Source organism: Euleptes europaea, chromosome 20, assembly GCF_029931775.1.
Source record: "Euleptes europaea isolate rEulEur1 chromosome 20, rEulEur1.hap1, whole genome shotgun sequence".
Lineage (NCBI taxonomy): Eukaryota > Metazoa > Chordata > Lepidosauria > Squamata > Sphaerodactylidae > Euleptes > Euleptes europaea.
In genome coordinates this window covers 1,236,449-1,257,866 of record NC_079331.1, presented here as the reverse complement: position 1 = coordinate 1,257,866, position 21,418 = coordinate 1,236,449, and the positions used below count along the sequence as shown (strand labels likewise).

General features: G+C 47.2%; 1 protein-coding gene across 1 annotated transcript in view; it reads left to right on the top strand.

Annotated features, from left to right (window-relative positions):
* Positions 1-2,272, top strand: part of TLN2 (talin 2) — a 68,115-nt gene extending 65,843 nt beyond the window's left edge. Inside the window, exons 54-56 of the mRNA XM_056865726.1 lie at positions 61-243; positions 857-982; positions 1,989-2,272. Of these exons, the coding sequence (XP_056721704.1) occupies positions 61-243; positions 857-982; positions 1,989-2,117 (438 nt within the window). The 3' untranslated portion in view covers positions 2,118-2,272. The remainder of the gene's footprint in view (positions 1-60; positions 244-856; positions 983-1,988) is intronic.
* Positions 2,273-21,418: the final 19,146 nt, after the last annotated feature.

The window sequence follows — 21,418 nt, the reverse complement described above, 5'->3', positions numbered from 1 at the left end:
GGGACCAGTGAGCCCTCATCCTAGACGTATGCCCATCATCTGTTGTGACCCTCCTCCTAGGCCCGAATGGTAGCAGCCGCAACCAGCAACCTGTGTGAAGCAGCCAACGCTTCGGTCCAAGGCCACGCCAGCGAGGAAAAGCTGATCTCCTCTGCCAAACAAGTGGCGGCCTCTACGGCCCAGCTGCTCGTGGCTTGCAAAGTGAAGGCCGACCAAGACTCGGAGGCGATGAGGCGGCTCCAGGTAAGAACGCTCAGTGTGTCGAGGAGCCAACCTGCACCTCCAGGGAGGAGTGGGGTTTTGCAGCATGCTTTGATTCAACATCCAGCCAGTGCAGCGTGGAGCTCAGCTGGCTACCGGCCAGTCAGCAGCCCAGAAAGCAGAGGGAATCCCCTCTAGTTGTAAATTGCAGTGGCTCTCTAGCTTGCTCTTGTGGAGATGTTTCTTATTGCTGCTTGGAGAGCCAGCGTGGTGTAGTGGTTAAGAGCGGTGGTTTGGAGCGATGGAGTCTGATCTGGAGAACCGGGTTCGATTCCCCACTTCTCCACATGAGCGGCACAGGCTAATCTGGTGAACTGGATCTTTTTCTCCACTCCTGCACACGAAGCCAGCTGGGTGACCTTGGGCCAGTTACAGCTCTGCTAGAGCTCTCTCAGCCCCACCTACCTTACAGGGTGTCTGTTGTGGGGAGGGGGAGAGAAGGTGATTGTAAGCTGGTTTGAGTCTTCCATAAGTGGTGGAGAAAGTCAGCATATAAAAACCAACTCTCCTCTTCTTCTTCTCCTCCTTCTTCCATCTTCTCCCTCCTTCCTCCTTCCCCCTTCTCTCTTCTTCATTTCCTTCCCCCCCTCTCTAGGCTGCAGGCAACGCTGTCAAACGGGCATCCGACAACCTGGTCAGGGCAGCCCAGAAGGCAGCGTTTGGTAAAGCGGACGATGATGACGTGGTAGTCAAAACCAAATTTGTGGGTGGCATCGCACAGGTGGGTGAGAATCTGCCTAATCTGATGCTCTGCTGAGGTTTGTCCTTAAATTTAAGTTGGGGCTACATTTAGGCATTCCAGAAAACCAGGATCTGCACAAACCTTGCTTGGTGCACATGTGTCTTCCTCCTCCTTGTTCCTTTCTCGTGCACAGAACCACTGGTGTAACGTATGCGCAAAGTGCTGTCAAGTCACAGCCGACTTATGGCAACCCCTCATGCAGTTTTCAAAGCAAGAGATGAACAGAGGTGGTTTGCCATTGCCTGCCTCTGCGGAGAGACCCCAGGTGGTCTCCCTTCCAAATACTAACCAGGGCCGAATCTGCTTAGCTGACGTGTTTGGGCTAGCCTGGGCCATTCAGGTCAAAGCTTCCTCTGGTCACTCCATGGCATATAACGGCAGGTTAAGCAGAGTTTGGTTTTTTCCCCCCTCCAAAACTTTGGATTCTAAACCAGGTAGTTTGGTCATGGAATCCCAGTTTGTTAGGGGAGAGAGGAACTGACTCCAGTTGTGCCTGAATTTTATGCAACACACATAACCAGACAGTTTCTCACCATATTTCTCCATTTAAGACAAGAGGGGCAAGGCACCGTTCCTGGTGCATTCAAGATGCAGGGGAAGTCTTGGGGAAGGGCTTTGGCTCAGCGGAACAGCCTCTGCTTTGCATGCAGGAAGTCCCAGGTTCAATCCCCGTCATCTCCAGTTACATAGATAAGGCAGTAGGTGAAGTGAAAGACCTCAACCTGAGACCCTGGGGGGCGGCTGTCAGTCTGAGAAGACAATACTGATCTTGATGGGGCAATGGCCAGATTCAGTATAAGGCTGCTTCATGTGTTTGTACATTCAAAGCTTGGTTCGGCTGGGCTGAGCTAAAACTCTGGATGCATTCTGAAATCCCTGGGCTTTTGGTGCCGTGCACGTTTCAGCCATCACAATATGCTTAACTTGTCACCCTTTCGTTCATTCATACGGCAGCATCAGAGTTAAATGCTGTTAATTTTTCCAGATCATCGCAGCGCAGGAAGAAATGCTCAAGAAGGAACGAGAGCTGGAAGAAGCCAGGAAGAAGCTGGCCCAGATCCGTCAGCAGCAGTACAAATTTCTCCCTACCGAACTGCGGGAAGATGAGGGCTAAAATGCCAAGGACGTTTTCTTTGAGGAAATGAGCCGAAGGGGCGCGCTGTAGAGAAACTCTGCCAAGCACTTACCTAAATGGGTTTGGGGTGAGAAAGGCACAGTGCGCGGGCAGTTCTGGACTCTTCCGCTGAGGTGCATTGGTCCACCAACGGATGGTACAGTGTTGAGGTCACCCGTCTCCTTCCTCTCTTCAATGTGTCTCAGGAGAGAGAGAGAGAGAGCCTCACTTTTCTACGAAGAGGTTATAGTCAGTATTATATTCTAACCTGAAGTTTGACCTATTTATTACTCTGTTTGACCTGTGTTTAAGGACTTTGGTATTATACAAAACATAGGAACCCAGTGTTAAGAAGTCAGTGTCTCCAGTAAGCTACCCAAATGGCACGAGGGCCGGGGAGGTAACCTTTTCTCTCTTTCCTTCCAAGACCAAGGCTGAGGCAGCTGTAGTGTTTGCAAGAACCAGACGTATGAATGTGTGGTCTCACCGAGAGTGTTCTGGTGACGCGGTTCCCTCTCGAATCAGAGGACCCTTCTCGGTACCTGTTTGCACTAGAAGTATTCATTTCAGCACATTGTCCGTGGTCATTATTACCCTGCTTTTATATGGTGTTGGGGGGGGGGCTGGGTTTCTGGCCCGTGAAGGATTTGGGGAGCCATCCTTTTTTGGAGAGCGAATAACTCAAGGAAGAGGAAATTGTGTGTGTGGATTTAAAACTCCAGGCTCATGAAGGAAAATGCCCTTTTGTTTTATATACCTCTCACTTAGGTGATCCAAAAAGCAAATTCTCAGCATTAAACCATTTACTTCCTCTCTTGTCTATGTGAAGACTGGTTTGTATTGTGAGATTGGTACAGATCCAGACAAGATACTTGGTTGCCCCAAGAAACTGCATCATGGGATTCAAGAGGTGTACCCACAGATGCTGGATCATACGTACACCTATGCTGTTCAAGCCAAAATTGCCCAAAGCAGCTACTTTTGTTGTCTGGACAGTTGAGCTTACTCTGGATTTGTGCTGTGTCTCAGTGGAAACAGGAGAATATCAAGAGGACTTGGTAACATTTATCTCCATTTAATCTTTCTGTAGCTTCTTTTCTCCCTCTTTACATATTTGTAGGTCGTGCAGGAGAAATCAGAAGCTGCTTTTGTGAACTGTGAAGGAAAATATTCGGAAATTGCCACCATGTGCCCGAAATAGCGCTTTCCGGTACATAGTCATTACATTTGTATCTAAAGAGCAGCTTCCAGAAAATAAAAATCTGCCGTTCCAAAGGTACTGTAATATTATCCCTCTGATATGGCATAAATCCTCAGGCCAAGGATGCTGTTTCGTCTACAAAAACAAAGGCAGGCTCTGTTCCTTATGTCGCAAAACTGTGGAAACCTTTGAGTAATAGGCTATATAGCCTGACTGTCCAAATCTTCATAAGTATCCAACATATTCAAACTGCGGCAAAAGTCCTGGAACAAACCTCTCATTCTGTTAGCAGGAAACGGCTTCTGTTTCCCAGGTCCCTCTGTATGCCAGGAAGTCAGTGTCAAATCATGTTCGCGCGTGTCACAGCTCTGTGATCTTGGTTACAGCAGCACAAATCCCTACCCATCGACAAAATCTACAATGCATCAGTTGACGTGCTGAGCTCTGGCTGAGGCCAGCCTGCCCGTAGTGAGAACCAGATGCTGTGACCTTGGCGAGGTGGTGCTACAAATTCTTTGCTCAGGCCTCTTTGAACACACAAGCTGCAAACAAGATGGTGAAGCTGGTCCTTTCAATCTGCAAGTGGGGGATTGTCTTCCCCATAAACAATGTTCCCTTCATGTAGGAAACTGGCAAACCAGAAAGAAAGCTTGGCTTAGAACTCTTTCATCCTTCCAAACTAGCCCTTTGTAGGCAGAGAGTATTTTTATTTAATTGTGCGATTTCCCTCACCTGCAGCTAGAATGATACTGGGTTTGTGTGGCAGTTCCTGTCTTCCATTGTCCAGTAGATGGCTCAAAGGTAGCAAGTTAACGGGGCCATGAAAAGGAGGAAAGGACTCAGCCCTTGTCAAATCCATTGCCTAGTTCATTCCAAGTGGAAATTATAAATTATGACCAGAGCTGTACGGGTGGGGTCTCCTTTTCCGGCACAGTATTGCTATTTACACATCCTTCATGGATAATAGGAGCTAGTCCGCCATCCGTCCAACATATATCTTACCCTTTCTGTTGTAAATAAATCTCGGTGTATCTGCACTTGTTCCGTATGTCTGTCTCTCTCTTCTCTGATGCTCAAGCAATCAGAGGCAGTCAGATTGCAAACTCTTTGACAAATACAGGGGAAAAAACCATTGGCAAACCTGTTTTGGTACAGGGTCACTTTGGACTCCTTTTGATAGGCTCTGAAGGGCTATGTCTTTGCTGTGCTGAAGCAATCAAAATGTGGTGCCGAGGTCACCTAAAGTCTGGCACCGCAAGGGCCGAACAGGCCAACCTGCGTACGTTATCTTCAAATTCTGCAGACTTCTCTGATTCCTCCTGCTTTGCATAGTGCATTTAGTTTAGTCTTGGGCATAATGTAGTTGGCTTTTGCTTGTTGTGAAGAGGGACAAGATCTGCGAGGCACTGAATCTGCCCCCCCAGCAAAAAACAACAACCAAACAAACACTGGAGGGTTTATCCCAGCCACCCCTCTGACTTCTGAACTTCTATTTTCAAGCATATCTTTGCCGCATCTAAGGGCTAGAACCTTTTTTAAAAAAAATGAAAGCAGTTCTCAGGAAGCTGAATGCTGGAGTCGGTTTCACCTCCTGTCGCTTTTCTGCCCTCCCTCTGAATCACGGTTTGCACGGGGCCCAGGCTGCATTCTCCCCCTCCTACTTGGTTGCCACTGGAAGTAAGAAACCCCATCCTGCTTTATAGGGGGCAGAACTGGTGCATAACTGTGGGTGGGTTATGCTCCTCTTGTGAGCAAGGTGACCCACGAGCCCTGGCAGCAAAATCTTACTTGAGTAGACAAGATTTTTTTGACAAAACCACCTTTATAGATTTCTTTGTTGAAAGTATATTTTAATACGGCTTATTTGGACAGGTATCTTCCCCCATGTGGCAAAATAGAAAGACGACCGCAGCCAGTGCAGTGATACGTTTTCTTCTCTCAACCTCAGCCCGTGGGGGCATCTTTTGGATAAATTAGCCAAACTGGCCCAGGGCATTTTGGGTCTGGAAGGAGAACGTTTACCTGGTCCCTCCATCTGTTACAGTCCTCTTGCGCACCCCCTAATTCGTTTCAGCGGCGCTTGCACAGGAGAACTTCCAGGCGGATCATGGCCTTCACTTCAAACTGAAACACTGATAAAGTGATTGTGAAGGTTTCTTTCCAGCTTTGTAAGAGAGGGAGAAAGAGAAAACTGGGAACTGGCGACACGCAAGCTGTCCCAGGTTCCCTGGGAAGCGGCTCTCCCCTTGGGACTTTTGAGGCTGCTAAGAGAATTTCCATGCCTCTCGATAGAGGCACAACATTTGCCTTTTATTTTCTCACATGCCAACCCTTGCATGAAGGACGGGGCCTCCGCCCCCCCAGACGACCTCTTTCGGTCCCTTTTGCAAAAATACTCAATGTCTCAGTTATGAACAGTCAGAACTGCTTGTGAACGTGCTTTCTTTCCTTCAACGAAACCACTATGGACTTTGTCAAACTCTGCGCGTTGGACGCTTGAACTTTGCAGCCGAAGAACCTCCGAACAAGACGGACTCTTTCGTCGACAGTGTTCTGACTGGCACGGCTGCCGTTGAAAGACCAACCGTCTTAAAGAAAAGCATGAGAGCGGAGTGTGTTCGGATCTCGATGTTACACTGTATGTATGCTATTTATCTGGCCCACAAAACTGTTTTGTATTTACCATAAATAAAACTTTTGAAAGAACGATCTTCTTATCTGCATGTTTCTGCTTTCACGAGAGGATCTGTTGATCTTTATGGAAGGGCTCTGCTACGGGAGGGGATATACCCCAGTCCCATATAATCATAATTAGCATTTCTGTTGTGCTCTCAAGTGTGAAAAAACATGCTTACTACATTATCTTATTGCAGTGCTTACCAGCACCCCTGTATCGGAGGCCAGTACTGAGAGAATGGTTTGCCTCTGGCTACCGAGTGAGTTTGTAGAAGAGGCACGGATCAAGCTGGGAACTTTCTGCTCCAGAGCAGAAGTCTCTCTTTGCTGTTAAGCAAGATGCAGAAAATGGTTTGGTTTCACTGCCTGTTGAGAAAGTTTGTTGGAGAGCTTTTGGAATAAGTGGTCACAGAATTAGGGTGAGAGGTGATGAATAATTACTTGCCTGGGCCATTGGGATGTTTTTTTCTGTGGTGGTTTATTTTATTGGAGTTTCATTTCCATCATTTGTTTTCTTTTTTAATACGCAGCTTTTGCACTTGGTTGTCCTCTTACCTAGAAAAGGGAGAAACAGGCCAGTTAGGGTATCTTAAGTCTCAGGGCTTCTGGGAAAGGCCTCTCTCTACCAGAGACCTTTGAGAGGTGCTGACAGTGAAAGTTAGCCATGCCAGGGTCGATGGATCAAGGACCTGTCTCTGTATAACACAACTTTGTATGTTTCAACCTGGAAGAGACGGTCTCCTTAGGTGAATTTGTAAAGTTAATACTAAAACAACAAAGGGCTTTTTTTACAGTATTGAAAATGCAGTAGCAGGAAATAGCCTAAAATAATATGGTTGGGGTTCTCATCGGACAAAGAAAGCCAAAGTAAACTCTGGTGGCACTGCAAGCTACTCATTAACTTAGGCGGTAAAATGAAGCAAGGCCATCTTGGCTTGCAACTTGGCAGCACAATGAGGCATCTGCACAAACTTGAGAGCAGCTGTACAGAATGAGGCTAAATACTCCCCAGATTGGGCCTTGTCTAGTTTTAGAAGCACGCAATGTAGAAAAGAAAAAATAACCCCAAATATTGAAATTATCAAATACTATTACGCAATGATTACAAATTAACATATACATGTAAAGTAATACAAAATCACATATATTGTTTAGGCTTCACAATATTATCATGTTAAACAATGGTTACAAAACTTGTTTTAAAAGTATGCGAGTGCAAGTGAAGGACTATAAAGCCAGGACAGGAGCTCTTTACAAAGGCAAGGCTCTGCTCTAAATTATGGAGGGTCTTTGCACCTGCATCTTCCTCTTTCAAAGAACCTAGGCAGGAGGAATTAAGTCTGCTTTTGTCCTGAAACTGGCAGACAACGAGGGCCAGAGGTGTGAAGCACAGTCAGTAAGAAAGTCCAAGGTCGAGCACCATTCTGTCGGAGTCCAAGGTGTCAACACAAGAGAGGGCAGCCCAAGTCATGAGTCAGGGTCAGATGGTCCAAGAAGTTAGGCTATCAGGAGTGCAAAATACAGCAGAGATACACAGCCGATACACAGGATAGTTGCAACGAGATTGCTCCCATAGCAACCAAGTCTAATCAAGCCTGCTTAAATAGGCCCTTATCTCACTGGGACAGAAGAGCCAGCTGTTGCCAATTTGGATGATGTGGCATTCCAAGCCAGGTGACGCACATCAGCCTTGCTCTGCCTCATTGCCGCTGTCAGAGAGTGAGCTACTCTGGGCTTGCAGCTGGGTACTCTGTCAGCTTTCTTGTACTTCTCGTCAACGCTGTCATTGCCTTTGCTCCAGAGGCTTTGGTAAGCCCTCTAGTGATGCTGGATGTTGCTGGGTTTTAAGCATAGCTGGAGTCCTTGAGCTAGAAGGCTGCAGACAAGGTGAGACCTCTTCTGCCTGCAGCTGTTCCTCTGTTCTTAAACCGACTCCCTCTATTTCCTCCTTGCCTGTGGAGGTCTCAGCAAGCCAACCCATGACAGCTTTTACTATTCTAGCTACGCTTCGTGATCCCTTTCCTGGCTAGAATTATAGAAGTGCTCGATTTCAATCTGTGCGTCCCGGTGCCAAATCCCATTTATGCCTATTTTACTCTGCTAAACTGCCTCGCTGAACTGTACATCTCTAAAGGTAAAAGGGCACATGTGTGATTGGAAACAGCTTGTTAATTTTGGCGAAGAAAGGAGGAATGTTTTTTTGAAGTGGTTTGAGTTTTTTCCACAGACTCTCTCCCTTTGTACACCATGCCCAGACTAAAGGTGATCTAGTTTGTTTGCGTTTTTAAGGCCTTGTCAGATGATCAAATGTAGAGCAAACTGAAACCAAGGGAGAGCGAATTCCATGAATTGGTTGCTCGGAACCTGAAAAGCTGAACAGGCCAAACAAAATAAATTCCTTGCCATCTGGTCCCTTAAGAGGCTGCAGGAATTCAGAAAATGTTTAATATTTCCCTTTGTTCGTTGACGGGATGACATTCCTGAAATGTCTTCAGCATCTGCTGTTTTCCAGGTTTGGGCTCTTGAAGAGAAAGAAATCTTGTGTTCAGCCTCAGAGAGTCTGGCCAATGGGTCACTTCAGTGTGGTGTGTGTCGTGTGTTTGTGTCTCTCCACTTTCTTTTGGCAATTTAAAGAACATTTTCAGAGATTGACGTACTTGCCAGCTGAGCCATAGACTGAGGCTGCAGCTACAGCCGGGGCTTCCCTTTCCATCGCCGTCTTTTTGAATTGGAGAGTTGTGGGTCACACCTGCAGAACCCAAGAATATGTTCTGCCTTGTTATGAGCAGCTGCAACACGAGGCCATGAAAACATTCCCAACTCCCTCAGCCTTTCCTCCTAGGACTTGGTCTCCACATAGGGTCTATAAAGGGTTCTGAGTTAGGCCCAAACCACAGTGGAGCCGCACTCTTCCTCCGGGCTTAGAACCCTAGCCATTTCCTGACGAAACCTGTCGCTTAAGGGCAGCTTATCTTAATTTAAGGAAGCCATGCCCCCAGTCTGGCTAGAAGGGCGAGCACTTTTCCGAATTCACAGCAAGCCACATCTGTCAGCTTTGGGCTGAGCTGGCGTGCCTTAGCTGCTGGAAGCAGATGCAGGGCGACAGACTAGTTCTGACATGTGTTTTCTGGCATAATTACATTCTTCTTCCCATGGGGAGCCCTGCCTCTTCTTCCTGCCCTCCCGATAGCCGCTAAGCTCACTGTGCTTGCAATGGCGGTTTCTGCTGGCCGTGCTTGCCCCAGCAGTCGGGATGCCCCAGCATTCGGTTGCCCATCAGCTCGCCAGTACCCCAAATCTCTTCCCCTCCCTTAAAAGATTCCTCTGCCATTCAAACCCCTTCAAAATCCCTGGCAAGCAGGCAGGCCTTGCAGCGCCTCCTGAATACCTCCAAGGAGGGGGCCCCTCTCACTTCTTCAGGGAGCCCATTCCGCAGAGCTGGGGCCACACTGGAAAAGGCCCCGTCTCTGGTTAATGCCAGGCTGGCCACCCTAAGCAATAGGATAGCCAACAGAAGCCTGATTACCATAGTTGGCACATAGGGACATGCTCTTCACGGTGCTTTCTGGGCTTGGGTATTGGACCCCCACGGACCAAATATTTCCATCTCTAGCTCTACAGCCAGCATGGTGTAGTGGTTAAGAGTGGTGGTTTGGAGCAGAGGACTCTAATCTGGAGAACTGGGTTTGATTCCCCACTCCTCCGCATGAGCGGCAGATGCTAATCTGGTGAACCGGGTTGGTTTCCCCACTCCTACATACGAAGCCAGCTGGGTGACCTTGGGCTAGTCACAGCTCTCTTAGAGCTCTCTCAGCCCCCCCCCACCTCACAGGGTGTCTGTTGTGGGGAGGGGAAGGGAAGGTGATTGTAAGCCAGTTTGATTCTTCCTTAGGTGACAGAGAAAGTCGGCATATGAAAACCAACTCTTCTTCTCCTTTTCCTCCTTCCCCTCCTCCTCCTCAATTATGCCTGCTGCCCCCAGCAATTGTCTCATAATAAGGCCATCACTGTTTTGAATGGATGTGTTCAAAGGACAAACAGGCAACCATAAGCCGGACTGGGGATCATCTGAACAGACCCTCGGCCACCGGAGTACAGGTCGGTCTCACTAGTTTGTTTTTTGTATGTTCGGGGTGAATGGCTTTGGCTGTCTTCCCTTCTGTGGCTGCAGGAAAGCAGCTTCCTTGAGAACAGGGATCATTGGGGCCCTTTTGGATCCCCCGAGCATCTCCATATTAGGTTGTGCTCCTCCAGGTTTCTTGTCTGGTTGTAGAATAATTGCCTCACGTACGCCTTCCAGAACTTGAGATGTACATTTGGGGTGTTCTGCTTTCCATCATCCAAAGGGTGCCAACGGGCCATTAAAGGGGCAGCAATTTTTCCCCCCTGAGAAGAAATCCAGAATGCAGGCTATCAAAACAACATTTCTGATACAGTTAAGCATCACATCCTTTCCTCCTCCTGTTTTCTTTTTTGTGTTTACTGATTTGTAACTGGGTTCACCGGAAATGCAAAAAACGGCTGTGGTTTTTCTGTTCCCTTCAAAACGGAGATGTGTTTTCATCCCCTCCTCGCTCCTCTGAGGCCTGGATAGGTTTGCCAGTAGCTGCATTCTTTATAACCTTATCCCCTTATTTTATTGCCACTTCTCGAGCTGAATTCCTTCCCTGCGAAATCTGGAGTGTGAGAGGAGGCCAAAGGAGACCTGGGGAGGTGGTTGCTGATGATGCGAAAGCCAATTCCAAGGATGGCTGCTTATGTCAAGCCTGGGCCACTGGACAAGTATCATTACTCCAGTAAGTCTGTACAATGGTATGGTTTCAGCAGGGCCTCAAGCAGAGACGTAGAAGATCTCCAAGGACAGCCTCCGGTTCAAGCCTCACCACAACTGCCAAGTGACATCAATGCTAAATTTTTCTCCCCTCCATAAACTTTAACGAAGTTTGCAATTCCCCGCGCTTCTGAATCCTGGGTTTGCAATGAAACTTGGCAAGGGCCGCTGTTGTTCCTTTGGCACGGGGTGGCTTGAATCTATAAAAGGCAAACTGCAGCCCATTGTTTACTCGGTGGGGAATCTGTGGAGCACGCCAGGGTATTTTAACAGGGGCTCTTCACATCTTTTTTTCCCATCATAGTTCACAGGTCACTAGGAAGTTCCATTGCAGAGAACTGACCTAAGGGAAGCGTGGAGGGATTTTTTTTAACAGGAAGATGGAGTGGGTAAATTCTGAGCTACGGGCAGAACTTTCTACATTCGTGGGCCCGGAAGCCCACCACAGAAGCTGGGGTGCAGAATTTGAAATAGTCGATATCACAGCTTACCGGTACTTTTTTTTTTTTTTTAAGCAGTGAGAGGCCATGGCTCAGAGGTCGAGCATCTGCTTGGCATTGCAGGTTCAGTCCCCTGCATCTGAAAGGATCTGGCAGTAGGTGACATGAAACACCTCCGCGTGAGACCCTGGAGAGCCGCTGCCAGTCTGAACAGACAATACTGAGCCTGCTGGACCAGTGGCCTGATTCACTGTAAGGCAGTTTTGAATATGTGTACGTTCAGTTAGTTGTAAAGAAAACCTATTAAAACATGTTGGGTTTGGATGGTATTTGCAATACTCCTCTGTTGCTCTCTTGCATTGAAAATTCTAAAGGGTTGGCTGGATCTTGATGGCAAGTTCCACCACTACCACAGCAGTCCTAGGCACATTGAATGGGAAAATGAACAACAGAGAAGTTTGAACTGCCAGTAATGATCCCAGAAAAATAAAATAGCCTTGCATACTCTAGAAACAGCTGGATGTGCTGAAATCAACTTCTCGGTGCATGGAGTGAAAGAATCATAGAGTTGGGACACCAGGGTCATCTAGTCCAACCCTCTGCACAGTGCAGGAAATTCACAACTACCTCACACACACACACACACACACACACAGTGACCCCTACTCCATGCCTAGAAGATGGCCAAGATGCCATCCCTCTCATCATCTGTTTAAGGTCATAGAATCAGCATTGCTGACAGATGGCCACCTAACCTCTTCTTAAAAACCTCCAGGGAAGGAGCGCTTACCACCTCCTGAGGAAGCCTGTCCCACTGAGGAACCCGCTCTAACTGCTAGAAAATTCTTCCTAATGTCTAGATGGAAACTCTTTTGATTTTAATTTCAACCCGTTGGTTCTGGTCCGACCTTCTGGGGCAACAGAAAACAACTCAGCACCCTCCTCTATATGAAAGCCCTTCAAGTACTTGAAGATGGTTATCATATCACCTGCCTCATGTCTATGCATCAAACTGGCAGCTAGAAGCACAGCTACAGTGGCTGGTGAGAAGGCTCGCCTCTCTACCTGCCAACTGCTTTCCTAAACCAAAAAGTACACCTGACATCGGGGAGGGGGCCTTAGGTTAAATGCATATTGCTTAATGCTCTTCTGTGGTCAGGTTCCTACTGCTCTTCCTCAGATCTCTTGAAAACGGTTCAAAAGTATGGTATGATATTTGTGAACGCTGCAGAGCTTTCAGCGTGGAATACGGAGAGTTTGCAAAACCCATCAAGGATCGCTCTGCTGGATTTCTGCCCAGATGGAAGAATTCCTTTCCTGACAGCAGAGTAGGGAAGTTCTGGGAAGTATCTCAAACCACAGAGGCCTCTGTTCTTCCTTACCCTTATTAGAGCACGGTGAGACAGATGACTCCCTGCCAAAGGATGCTGGAGTCTCAGCGGTATGTGACTCCTTCTTCTCCCCCACCCCAACTGAGATCAAGGCTGGGAACAGGGGTCCCTGGAGTCAGGATTCTTGAAAGGAAACTTAGAGCTTACCCAGAGAATTAGCTCAGTGCATTTTCTTACCATGTTTCAGTCTTTGCAGGGAACTCCCATAACAGAAACAGCCTAAACAATGAGGCAAGGCGAGAAGGCCATCTTGAGAAAGGGTGACCAGGGTTCAACTCCCCACTTCTACCATGGAGGTTTGTTGGTTACTTCGGGGCCTGTCACAGACTCTCGGCCTGGCCTACCTCTCAGGTTGTTGTGAGAGAATGGAGGAGGGGAGAACGATGTTCCAAAACTTTTTTGAGTCCCAACTGTGAAGAAAAGTGGGATGTAAATAGTATTGGCAGAAAATAGTGAAGATTTGAAACGACTACTGCTGAAAGTTAAAAGAGAAAGTGCCAAAGCAGGACTACAGCTTAACATAAAGAAAACAAAAGTAATGACTACAGGAGAATTACACAACTTTAAGGTTGACAGTGAGAAAATTGAAATTGTTGAAGACTTTCTATTCCTTGGCTCCACCATCAACCAAAAGGGAGACTGCAGCCAAGGAATCAGAAGGAGATTGAGACTGCGAAGGGCAGCCATGAAGGAGCTAGAAAAGATTCTGAAGTGTAAGGATGTGTCACTGGCCACCAAGACTAGATTAATTCATGCCATCGTATTCCCTATAACTATGTATGGGTGTGAAAGCTGGACAGTGAAGAAAGCTGATAGGAAGAAAATAGATTCCTTTGAGATGTGGTGTTGGAGGAGAGTGTTACGGATACCGTGGACTCCCAAAAAAACAAATCAGTGGGTTATAGATCAAATCAAGCCTGAACTGACCCTAGAAGCTAAAATGACTAAACTGAGGCTAGCTTATTTTGGTCACATCATGAGACAAGAGTCACTGGAAAAGTCAGTCATGCTAGGAAAAGTTGAGGGCAGCAGGAAAAGAGGAAGACCCAACAAGAGATGGACTGACTCAATAAAGGAAGCCACAGCCCTCAATTTGCAAGATCTGAGCAAGGCTGTCAAAGATAGGACATTGATTCATAGGGTCGCCATGAGTCAGAAGCGACTTGACGGCACTTAACACACACAAATAGTAGCAAATGCACTTGGGGAGCTGGAAGTGCCCAGTTTTTTCTTTATGTTCCTTGGTTCTGAATTTATTTAGTTTACTTTTCACTGGAGCAAACGGGACACTAGTCATGATGCATACCTCTTCTCTCCAGGATCAGAGGAGCATGCCAAATATACTAGGTGCTGTGAAACACAGGCAGGATGGTGCTGCTGCAGTCGTCTTGTTTGGGGGCTTCCTAGAGGCCCCTGGTTGGCCACTGTGTGAACAGACTGCTGGACTTGATGGGCCTTGGCCTGATCCAGCATGGACTTTTCTTCTGTTCTTATGACACTTCTGGAGCCAAAGGGAGACCTTCATGGTAGGAAATGACGCTGCTGATGGAACATGGTTATGCTTTTTAAAATGAGATGGTCTAATGCTGTAACAGGAGGGAAGGCAGCATGGTATACTATAGCCCGATCTCGTCAGATCTCGGAAGCTAAGCAGGGTCAGCCCTGGTTAGTATTTGGATGGGAGACCACCAAGGAAGTCCAGGGCTGATATGCAGAGGAAGGCACTGGCAAACCACCTCGGTTCGTCTCTTGCCTTGAAAACCCCATAAGGGGTCGCCATAAGTCGGCTGCGACTTGACGGTACTTTACACACACACACACACAATGCTGTAACATGCCTGGATGCCACACTTCCTTGTCTGAAAGGTTTGCCACTTAGCAGATGGAAAGACACTCTGTATGCTCATGGATACTTTCCACTATGACAATCTAAGTGCTAAAGCTGAATTCTGCCAAGATTGTGTCTACTAAGCCCCCGACTCAAATTTCACGCAGATTAAATATTTGTTTTCCATGATGTGAGCTTTCGCAGGACACTTAACGAAAGCACGTTTTCAGATGACTCCAAGATGAAGAGTAATATCTTGCTTTGTCCCACCAGGGGGTGCTGCTTTAGCACAGGAACCTGCAATCGCATCAAGGTGAAGTCAGAGGCGGAGGAAGGCGGCGTTTGTGGCCAGGGAATGGCCCCGTGCTCCATTGACTGCATTTTATCTCTCCAGAGCCTCTGAAATGCCTTTCTTTTGGGTGCTTCCCTTCACCCCGCCAGCCGTCCTCTGCTCATGACACGTTACAATTAAGGCTCTTGACATCAGCTCTTTCTGTCTGTAGGCGTGCATCGCAGACAGTTTGCAGTGTGGATTTCAGGGCGTTTATCCCACGCAGGGCAAGGGGGCAGTTGGACCAGATGGGCTTGTTTGTCCCTCTGGAGGGTTGCTGTGGGGACAGTCATGCTGGCCTAGCTCTGTTACAGCTGGCTGACAGGTAGCGATGTAGCAGAAGCACATTTTCCCGCTGTGTCAATGTTGTGGTAGGAAAAGGTTCTGAACCTCCACGTCCAGGGGCAGTAAACCTCTGAATCCCACTGCCAGGAGGCAGCATCAGGGGAAGAAGCCTCTGTGCCCTGCTGTTGGACCTCCAGAGGAATTGGTTGGTCCCTGTGTGAAACAGGATGCTGGACTGGATGGACTGCTGGTCTGATCCAGCGGGGCTCTTCTTACTTTCAACTCTTAAATTCCTATCTATCCTGCAGTGGGTGAAACCAGAAGAGCTCTGTCAGGGCAAAAGGAATGGCAACCATGAGAGGGAGGGCATCTTGGCCATCTTCTGGGCATGGAGTAGGGGTCACTGGGGTGTGTGTGGGGGAGGTAGTTGTGAATTTCCTGCATTGTGCAGGGGGTTGGACTAGATGACCCTGGTGGTCCCTTCCAACTCTATGATTCTAACCGTATTTGGATCAGGTGTTCTCCCCTTTCCCCATGCTGTTTGCTTTGACATAAAACCTTCTCCCCTCCCCCCCCACCATTGTTATTAGCCTCAGTACGGGAGGGGAAGAGATATGATAGATAACTGTCTCTCTTTTTTTGTGACTGAGGCCAATAGCAACTGCAGAGAGGTGGGCAATTTCTCCTGGGAAAAGGGATGGGGAGTACCAGAGCCCTGATCCAAAATTTCTTCCCCCTCAGTGGCATGTTATCCCTATGTTGTATGTGGATCCCCGAAATGACATGTAATTCAGGCCTGCTCGTGCCTTTGAAACCTATGGGACTTTAAAAGCCTAGGTTTTGTCTGGGTCAAGCTCTGCATCTCAAATGGGTGAAAGCTGTATGTGAACCTCCCCGGAGAGGCCTCCCTGGCGAGGCGTGGTCTGGGCTTTTCACCACATGCCATTCTCCAAAGTCAGTCAGCCACGCTTGGTGTCCAGACTCCCCACCCTGACATCAGGTGCCTTTCTTCAGTGTTTGCTTCCATTTCTCTGCCTCGGCAGCTTTGTCAGACGGGCGTCCTGTTTCCCAGCTCTGAATCCCGCCTGTCTGAAATATGTTCAGTCTGCTTGAAATGATGCAGCAGAACATCTGTGGAGTCATGAAATCTGTGCTTCAGGTCAAAGCATCTTCCCACCTGGGACCGCTCCGTTCCCCAGATTCTTTCTAAGTCCTTATCTCCCATCAGAACTGCTATTGAAAATAGTCCAGAATAACTGCATTTCTACCAGGTTTCTGAATCCGTTTATATCCCTGCAAATGAGTTGATTGTGCATTTTGGTCTTCTTGAGCTTTATAACAGGTGAGTGTGCCACAAATGTCTAGCATCGGGTTCACATTTTGTGCCATTCCCCATGCTGTGTTTTAATTCTGTGAGACTCAAATTTCTTTAATATCTCCAAGATTAAAGTCCCTTTGCCAAATGCTTGCAACATGGGCTTGCAAGAACTTAGTTGAGCATCACTGGAAGAGTAAGATTTTAAGTTACTTAACTCTGCGGCCTTGTCAAAACTCAGTGTGGATCTGATCAGTGCCTGAGTAAAAGACCTCCTCAGAACCTGATCTGTATTGCTTTCCATGATGGAAGAAAGGTTAAAACAGAAATGAGAGTGGTCTCTAGCAGCATATTCACATTCCAGCGTTTCAATCTGCAGCATTTAAGGCCTGTAGTCCACAAGCTCCTTTGAAATGTGGTGTTGGAGGAAAGTGTTACAGGTACTGTGAACGGCCAAAAAACAACAACAGTGGGTTATCGATCAAATCAAGCCTGGACTGACCCTAGAAGCTAAAATGACTAAACTGAGGCTGTCGTATTTTGGTCACATGATGAGAAGACAAGAGTCACTAGAAAAGACAGTCATGCTAGGAAAAGTTGAGGGCAGCAGGAAAAGAGGAAGACCCAAGAGATGGATTGACTCAATAAAGGAAGCCACGGCCCTCAATTTGCAGGATCTAAGCAAGGCTGTCAAAGAGAGGACATTTTGGAGGACATTGATTCATAGGGTCGCCATGAGTCGGAAGCGACTTGACGGCACTTAACACACACACACACACACAGAGTCCACAAGCATGTCCCTTTACACACAATGCCTTCAGCAGGCAGACAAGTTCTTCTTCGCTTTCCTGGTTCTTTTGAGCATTGGAGTTATAATGGGATGTTTATGGCTTCATGGTGCAGTGGATGCCACAGGTATCACCCTTCCGCCGCAATCTATGCACATGAGTAGCAAATTTAAAATACTGATCAACTTTTCTTTTTCATTGACTCAGAGTTAACAGAAGGAGTGTTTGCACATGGAGGTTGCTGTTTGCACATGGAGGTTTGACTGGTTTGTATTCAGCTGCACCAGGAGGATAAGGAAATCTGCATTCTCCCATGCAGTACAAGGTATCAGCTGTCAGAGAGGTATGATGCAACCTGGCAAGGAATCCTAGGAGGCACCTCTTTGATCACACATTGCTAAATATCGGTAATTTTTTAAAAGTAAGCTTGTCGCTCTCATCCAGGGTCCCCAACCTTGTTGAGCACATGGACGGTTTTAGGGATGTTGAGAAAAGAGTAGCGGGGGCCACCACCAAAAAGCAGGACTGGCACTTTGCTTAGGGGAAGAGTCGCTGTTTGGTTTTGGTTTCCAAAGCAAGGGGGGGGGTTGTTCCCTGTGTTGCTCTCTGCCCACTTTCTAAAATACTTGACAGGCGCCAGGAAAGATGTCAGCAGGCTCCATGGTGCCGATTGGCACCTCATTGGTGACCCCTGGCTTATAATTTCAATAGAAGGAACTCTTTGGCTGAGAGCCAGTATGGTGGTGTGGTTAAGAGCAGTGGGTTGGAGCGGTGGACTCTGATCTGGAGAACCGGGTTTGATTCCCCACTCCACATAAGTGGTGGAGGCTAATCTGGTGAACTGGATTTGTTTCCCCACTCCTGCACACGAGGCCAGCTGGGTGACGTTGGGCAAGTCACAGCTCTGTTAGAGCTCTCTCAGCCCCACCTACCTCACAAGGTGTCTGCTGTGGGGAGGAGGGGGAAGGTGACTGTAAGCCGGTTTGATTCTCCCTTAAGTGGTAGAGAAAGTCGGCACATAAAAACCAACTCTTCTTCTAAAAGGTAAAGATAGCCCCCTGTGCAAGCACCAGGTCATTACTGACTCATGGGGTGACATCACATCCCAACATTTACTGGGCAGACTATGTTTACGGGGTGGTTTGCCATTGCCTTCCCCAGTCATCTACACATGGCTATGGAGGCCATGTTTTTTTAAATGCTGGCAATCACATGCCTGGACGGGCTGCAGTCTCACTCATGCGACTCCCCTCTGCTGTGCTTCTCCAGTCGGCACTTAGTGTTCCTTCCTCTTGGTGTGCCGAAGCTTATGTTGGAGTTGCTCTGGCAAGGAAGGAACTATTTCGGCGTCAGCTCAAAGCCCCTTTCTAAACTGGGGCTTTGGCTCCTTATGCATGCTTTATTTTGGGCAGGCCCTGAAATCAAATACCTCCCCTGCCTGGTAGTTCCTTAGCCCTTCTGCGCTCAGCCAATGCTGAAGCGCCCAGTTAAACTGTAAGCGACTGGTTGGTGGTCTTATCAAGCATTCCCCGCTGCATACATAACATGATTGTTGGTTGGTTGGGAGCAAACACAGGTCCCGGCTAGGTGCTCAAAGTGTTGGTTTGACCTGGTGGGGTGGGGGGTTTGCAAACATAAGAGCTATGCCAAATCAGACCAAAGGCTAAGGTTGCCAACCTCTAGGTAGGACCTGGAGATCTCCTGTAATTACAACTGATCTCCAGAGGATAGTGATTGGTTTCCCTAGAGAACATGGCAGCTTTGGAGGTTGGATTCTATGTCATTATACTCCAAACCATTGTAGAGATGTTTAGATTGTTATGATCATCTTAAACGTTTTGCAGCTGAGGATTTTATCAGATTTTTTTTAATTTTATAAAATGCAGGTTTCAAACAGGTTATCACTGATTTTCCAACAATATATAATTACATATTATCATAAGGCCTACATACCCTGAATACATATCCTGAATCCTATTAATATGATATGTTAGGATTACACAGATGTTTGAATACGAGCTAAGAGATGGGTCCGAATAGTTTCAAATTGTTGCCACCTTTTTTTATTGAAGGGACAGTGTTACCTTTCATCATGGCATAATTATCCTTGATTTTATCAGCCCATTCATGAATCTGAGGAACCAAATTTGATTTTTCAATACCTTGTGCAGACAAGTCTAGCTGCCGTGCTCTTGAGCGAAAAATTACTGGAGGAGGATTGTTCAATTGATCAGAGGTGGTTTGGAGCAGTGGAGTCTGATCTGGAGAACTGGGTTTGATCCCCCACTCCTCCACATGAGCAGTGGAGGCTAATCTGGTGAACTGGATTTGTTTCCCCATTCCTACACATTAAGCTAGCTGGGTGACCTTGGGCAAATCACATTCTCTCAGCCCCACCCACCTCACAGGGAGTCTGTTGTGGAGAGGGGAAGAGAAGGGTGATTGTAAGCCGGTTTGAGTCTCCCTTAAGTGGTAGAGAAAGTCAGCGTATAAAAACCAACTCTTCTTCTTCCTCTTCTAATGGCCTTGGAAGAGAAATTCCCATGATCCCAGAACTATCATTACTTAACTATGCATCTACATGCCCAAGAGAGCTTCAGGCTATTCTTTTAAATTCAATTTAAATTTGATTGACAATTCATGACTGCATTAATACGACAAAATCTAATTTATTGTTGTATTAATGCAGTCATGCATTGTCATTCACCTTTCAAGTCCTTTTTTTGGACTGAATGGTTTAAAGGAAGCTTTGAAAACAAACAGCAAGATACACCAATATTTTAAATATGGGGAAGCGGAAAGCGAGTGGCTCTGAATTCTTTGATGTTTTCCTTCATAATGATCATACTTGCTTGACAAGAGACTTGAACCCGCGACTTTGCTCTTAATGCTTTAAGCAGCTTGTGCTCTTGGCTCGGGCTGCATCCTGTGTTATGCGCATGGCTTACAGTGCAACCCTAGCGAGAGTTACTCCAGTCTAAACCCATTCATTTCAATGGGCTTAGACCAGAGTAACTCTGTTTAGGATTGTGCTGTTAAACAGACATGGCTGCCAAGGGCCAAGATGCCTTCTGGTTTAATGGCAATGTTCTCCTCTTTATTAATCAGCAGTTCATAAAAGGGCTGTTTGATCTCCATGTGCAAAATATTATTTATTGTTATGATTCACGCCCGTCAGATTAGATCACATTGCAGCAAGGAACGCCTGCAGATTCCTTGTGGACTTTGCCTTCCCAAGGAAAATCTCTCCCTCTTTGATCTAACCTGGCTTGGGAAAGCTGTTTCAAGTTTACATTTTGCTTTCTGAGGATCGTGTTTCTTTTCAAAGCCTCCCCGGGGCCACATAAAGGACTCCTTCCAAAATGACAGCTATTCTGCATGGGGCGCAAAGAGGCTCATTTTGTTTGGTGTGGGATCAGGAATGCCAGCGAGTGAGTTCGGCCGTGGTTGATAGTCAAGGCTATTATCTCTCTGCACAAGTTTCAACCATCCGCTGCAAGAGATCTTTCCAACAGAGAAACATGCCTTTAAAAGGGAAACAGTATCCCTTGATCACAGCAGTTCCTTCCACAGGCAAAGTCTGCTTTGAAGAAGAAGAAGAGGAGGAGGAGGAGGAGGAGGAGGAGGAGGAGGTTTTTATATGCCGACTTTCTCTACCACTTAAGGGAGAATCAAACCTGCGTACAATCACCTTCCCTTCCTCACAACAGATACCCTGTGAGGTAGGTGAGGCTGAGAGAACTGTGACTAGCCCAAGGTCACCCAGCTGGCTTCATGTGTGGGAGTGGGGAAACAAATCCAGTTCATCAGGTTAGTGTCCGCCGCTCATGTTGAGGAGTGGGAAATCAAACCCGGTTCTCCAGCTCAGACTCCACCGCTCCAAACCACTGTTCTTAACCACTACGCCACTCTTTGTAATTGTGTGGGGGGGATATGGTTTCTTCTCCACACTTGAGGATGGGGGTGCGTTTCCTCCAAGGTCTGCAACTCAGCAACTGAATTTGCTTCTAGGACAATTCGTCACTTATAATTCAGTCCCACCTGCCTTCCTTTTTATCCTCACAATGAGGTTGGGCTAAGAGATGGGGACTTGGCAGGGATTTGAAGCCACATTTTTCCAGTCTCAACACTCCAACCCTACACCACACACACAGTCTCCCAGGTTAGGGCTAATGTACACATTATGCTGTTTAGCCGCATTTAGGGTTACCAACT